This window comes from Protopterus annectens, chromosome 6.part0 (assembly GCF_019279795.1).
Source record: "Protopterus annectens isolate FY-2018-M chromosome 6.part0, PAN1.0, whole genome shotgun sequence".
In the NCBI taxonomy this organism is placed as follows: Eukaryota; Metazoa; Chordata; order Ceratodontiformes; family Protopteridae; genus Protopterus; species Protopterus annectens.
Genome location: NC_056737.1, coordinates 610893186 through 610898863, shown reverse-complemented (window position 1 = coordinate 610898863; position 5678 = coordinate 610893186). Strand labels below are relative to the sequence as shown.

The following is a 5678-nucleotide window of genomic DNA, read 5'->3' as shown; positions in this document are numbered from 1 at the left end:
TTTTGGTGTTGCTTTCTTTAGTGAAAGTGCATATTGTCGATAGTATGCACTTTCGACAATATGCACTTTCGCTAAAGTGTATTATCAGAAACACAATTCGATGGATTGTGTTTTCGATAATACACCAGTGACCCATATATATATATATATATATATATATATATATATATATATCTCCCGAATTTCAGTATTTCAAAATTATATACCGAATCACAAAAACACAGAAGCACGAAATTCAAAATCCCGAAGCTCGGAGATGTTTAATTTCGCTCTTCTAGTGGTGCGGTGTGTGACTAGATGGGTGGAAGTTTAGGTAAATATGTAAGTGTATGTGTGTTGGGGGTGTGTGTGCAGGACTGTGAAATGTGCTGGTGTGAATTTTTTGGGTGTCTGTGCGATCTCGGAGTTAGTATATTTAAATAGGGTGTGTGTGTGGGGGGTAAAGCCCCCACATGGGTGGTGCAGGGGGGCTTGCCCCCCTGCTTATCTGTAGTGTAGGATTATCGGTTTGATTGTGGGGGGAAAGTTGTGTGTATGTGTGTGCTGTATGTATATTGTATGTTCGGGATTTTAAATTTCGCGTTATGGGGTTTCGGGATTTAGTGTTTTCAGCTTTGTAAATCCGAAATACTGAAATTCAAGATTTCGGGGTACAAAGTGGATCTATATATATATATATATATATATATATATATATATATATATATAAACATGTATATGTTTCACACACTACCAAGGATGCTTTACTCCTCAGTCCATTAACTCAGTATCTGTAGACATCAATGCTGTTTTTTTAAACACCTTGGTTACCGTTGATGCAGTAACCTTGCGTCCCTTTCCAAAGTGTATAAGGGCAAAACTTCCATTTTTTAAATGACAACTGGGCATCGAAGGGGCAGCAACATAAGGTCCCAGTACAAATTACAAATTTCTGGCTATACCTCTGCTGTGTAATCATTCTCTGTTTGTGGGAAGGTCAGCCAAGTTAAGTGAGTCCTAATCTACAACACCGTACTACCAAGTCAAGGGCACAAATGCCGTCCCTATAAGGGTACGTTTACTAGCAAACTAACTTCGGACCAACACACTTAACTTGTAAGGACCCTTACCACATAACCGCCCCAAATGTACAGAGCGTTGTCATAAGCGACTGCACAATGACCGCTTCTTTCTTCCGCTACGCAAAACTGTAATGATTCGGACATAACTTTGCTTTTTCTTCTAAATACTTGACGGGAAAATATACATAAACAGCAAAAGGAGGCTCATCTGTTTCTAGAAACAAACTATCAAAACTGGCATTAGCTGAGCGATACGGAAAGCCAGGCAGCCCAAAACGCATACAAACGATTGTTTTAATGCTCTAAGCTTTATTTCTCGTAGGGCTATGTGGCTCGGAAGTGACGCCTAATTTCGGAAGTAATAAAATGTAGTATATGCGTGGAGTGTACCTAGCATGCAACACAGAGGCCCCAACTAACACAAATTAACTATTTTGTCCTCACGAGGCACTAAGTATATCAAAACAACCCCATACGGTAAAGTCCAATAAGTGACAGTTCAATGCGAAGCCTAGATGCTGCCTAAGACTAAGAGTTACTAACTGACTTAACTAGGTAGACCGGTGCTGTGGAATTTCCCAGTTGATTATACACTGGGAGGGTGTCTGCAGGCATATGCAGTCTACATATCTACTCACATATTTCATAGAAGTTAAAGAGCGCTGGGATAACGACTTCAGTGTGTGTGTTTAAACGAGCACATAATCAAACCTCTCAACTGTCCAGATCTTCGCACAATGTCCAGATTATTCCCTGGTATTTTTTCCTGTTCCTCACAGTTTGTCAATCATTTGCCCTTCTGTTAAATTTTTGACAAATTATTTGAAGACGGAAGTCAGAAACGAATGACATAGCCGAGTTTCAGACTTCATACCCATCAAACAAATTCATGCTAATTGAAAACCTGTTATTCTAAAAAACTTTTAAGTTTATATGAGCAATAGTTAAAAATTGGTGTGTGTGTGTGTGTGTGTGTGTTTATATATATATATATATATATATATAGATATATAAATATATATAGATATAAATATATAATGTATATATATATATATATGTGTGTGTGTATATATATATATGTGCGTATATATATATATATATATATATATATATATGTATATATATTATATATATAAATATATATATATTAATTTATATATATATATATATATATATATATAAAAAATATATATATATATATATATATATATATATATATATATACATATATAAATATATATATATATATATATATATATATATATATACATACACACACAGGCGCAGGGTAAATAGAACTGACTCATTAATTCAATAAAAGAACTATTATATAAGTAAAAAATATTGATTTTTAACCATCCTATCAGCTTTCTAGTCGAAGTTGTTAGTAGTCTGTTAGCAAGTGTTCCACATTTTGCATATTTGTTCCACATAATGAGAAGTAGTGTTCCTCATTTTGTAAATGGAAGGCTGTGAGGCATTATACCAGATAGTGGCTAGGTTTCCTTGACTGAAGGCATATATATATATATATATATATATATATATATATATATATATACCATAATGCCACATGTCTATGCACATATGTGTTGCGAGTGCATGTGCAAATGTGTGTATGCGCATACGTCCATGTGCACCCTTGTACTGCAGTTCCTACAGAGAACATACCTCTAACCATCCATGATGTTAAAGAGCTTCCCTGATTTTTTTTCACATAGTTATGTCCTGTCTCTCCTAAAATTTTTAATAATCTGGTAAGTCATTGAGAATTGCAGACAGTTCAATAATGCTAGACTTAAGAGTTTCATGCTTCTTATTGTTCAGAAGCATGCTGATGCAAAATCTATTATTCTGTTAACATTTTCAGCGAATTAGAGTAATATTTAAAAAAAATGGTCCCTGCCCCCCACTGTTTTTTTTGCTATGCCCAGAGTTTTTGAGCAAAGAAGTTAAGAGGTATGCAGGAAATATTTTCTCTGCACTGTCCTTGAGAGAGAACCTCTATGATTTTTGCTTCACAATTTCCCCATAATGATTGGTAAATCACAGAGGATTACGGGCAAGTCAGTAATTCCAGACATTAACTTTCTATTTTTGATTGCTCAGAAAATGCAAGTTAATATAAAAATCTCTGATTCAGAGTAATATTAAAAACCATCCCACATTTTGTCCTGTGCAAGCAACAATTGTATGTTTGCTTGTGGACAATGTTAGTAATGTAGGTTTATAAACGAGGGTCCCTATGCAATAGTGAAGGTTTACAATGAGACACTAGTCAGCCCTGGGAGGTGTAGTTGTGATACCATTGGGTTCGTTTATCTTGCTTACTGACTGCTGTACAGTATGCAAAGCATTTTATGTGGGCAAAACCAAAAGAAAGTTGAAGGAGAGGATTGGAGAACATATTTATGATATAAAAAGAATAAGCCCGCCAATGCTTTAAGTAAACACTCAGGACAGTGTGTTGCTTTTAAAAAGTTCATCCTTCTTGTTATTGATAAAGGATTTCTTTGGATAAGGGGGTAGATATGGATACATTACTGGAGTACAAAGAAATGAGTTGGCAGTTGTGATTGATCACTACACCCCCCCCTCCCTTTGAATGATAGTGTTTCTTTTATGAGTGTCTTGAAGGTGTGATGACATTTTTTGTACTTTAATGACATTTTGTAGAGTGTCGTCATTATTATATTATTTATTTCATTATTTTCTGATTTTACTTTAGTTTTGATAATATATATTCCTTACGTTACACTGGATTTGCAATAATGAATTTGCTAGTGCATGGCTAATTTTAAGGTGTATGTCTCTTTAAAAATACATTCCTTTGCTTGATTATTTATTTTTATGTGGATATGCTTTTGATTGGTTTTCGTGAATTTGAATTATTTAAGCTGTTATTTAATTGTTGCACATTAACTCTGATGAAGTCCATGATTTTTGGACAAAAGTGCTTAGTTAATACTGTTTTTCAAGTCCAGAATAAAAAGAATGGTACCATCCAGCTCAGTGTGATTTGGGGTTGTGTGATGATATGGGGTATTGCCAGCTATGCCAGGAGAAGTAGGGCAGTGGATGTGTAACATATGTCAGCACAGCTAGCTGGAATTTTGTAAAGAATTATATGTCATTCATATATCAAACTGATTTGTACAGATGCTTGTGTTGAAAAATGTATTTGTAAAGCTGCTTGTGTTAATAATGTACTAACAGTGTTCCCTGCTGGACAGAAAAAGAAATATACATGCATTATTGTAATGTTTAAATGGATATGTTTTAACAGAGGATACTGGAAGAGAAGAAGTTAATCTCAAATGTTGAAAATAATTTGAAATTAAATGACCTGGTTTAGGCCATAAAGTTTGTATCTTACAGTTCTCAATGCAGCCAGAGGCAAAAAGTCTGTACTAGGAAGCTTCCTGCATTGTCATTGCGGTGAACTAATTACCTACTCTGGAAGAGTGGAAATGTTTTATGGTTTTATGACTTACAGAAGCTGCAATATATCTTAGCAAGCTCTATGTGTGTGTATTATTGGCACATATGTGCTAAATCCTGTCAGTTTCTAGCAATGGGTGGTAGCATGGGAACCAGAAGTCAGATGACCAGATGTATGTGATGCCATTCTGTAATCCTAGACAAAAATTATGTTTAATACTAGATTTATTTTATTTATTTATTTATTTATTTATTTATTTGCAGTTGGTTTACCAGTATAGTCCATTGGGCCAATATGAACCCATTTTCAATGGAGTCCTAGTGAGAAAAGCTCCAAAACAATCAAGGTTACAATAGGTTTTAGCTCCAAAACAATCAAGGTTACAATAGTTTATAGATTATAATTTTACAAGTGTTATAGACTAGAGCAAGCATTACAAACAGTACAGTCTAGTGATGAACATTACAGGTGATACAGACTAGTAAAGGATCATTACAAAATAAATACTGAGGAGCCAATACATATTAGGAAGCTTACAATTAAGAGGTGCAACCTAATGCATACTTTGCAAACAGCTTAGTAATTACAGGGATGTATGAGTTGGGGGAGATGGTAAAAGGAGATTGCTTGTGTAAATAGGGGAAATAAAAGAAGACAGAAATTGGCAGCATAAGCTATGTGGGGTGGGAGCAGGAGCATTCCCACTGGGATATTAGATGTGAGTGAAGAGATTTTTTTAAAATAAAGCGATTAGAAGTGGTACGAATGGATGGAGGTAGGGAGTTCCAGAGACATGTTAGACCATAGGATAGAAGATGTTTGCCTGGGGGACGAGTTGGTTTGTACACTTCTAATATATTTTGGTTGTTAGACCTTAGTACTCTGTCAGGTAGGTGCATTTTAAAGGCAGAGGAAAGGGAAGGACAGAGGGAGGAGTTGAAAATGAGCTTGTGTGCAAGAGTAAGTTGAGTATAGGTGAGATGATTGGGTAGTTCTAGCCATTTCAGTTTGTGGAGAGAGGAACAGTGGTGAGTGGAGGACTTATGGCTGGTAGCGAACTTGGCGATTTTGTTGTAGCAGGAGGACAGTTGTGTTTTCAGGGAGGATTGTAGATTACAAGTAATAAGCAAAAAAGCCAACCAGTGCTAAAAGTCCACAAATCACTCGACCAAGAA

General features: G+C 35.4%; 1 protein-coding gene across 2 annotated transcripts in view; it reads right to left on the bottom strand.

Moving 5' to 3' along the window:
• KLHDC1 (kelch domain containing 1) overlaps positions 1-1384 on the bottom strand; it is a 1632092-nt gene extending 1630708 nt beyond the window's left edge. Inside the window, exon 1 of one of the 2 annotated variants that reach the window (XM_044074282.1) lies at positions 1110-1384. In XM_044074282.1, coding sequence (XP_043930217.1) covers positions 1110-1205 — 96 coding nt within the window. In that variant the 5' untranslated portion in view covers positions 1206-1384. The remainder of the gene's footprint in view (positions 1-1109) is intronic. The other variant, XM_044074283.1, reaches the window with a different exon arrangement.
• Positions 1385-5678: the final 4294 nt, after the last annotated feature.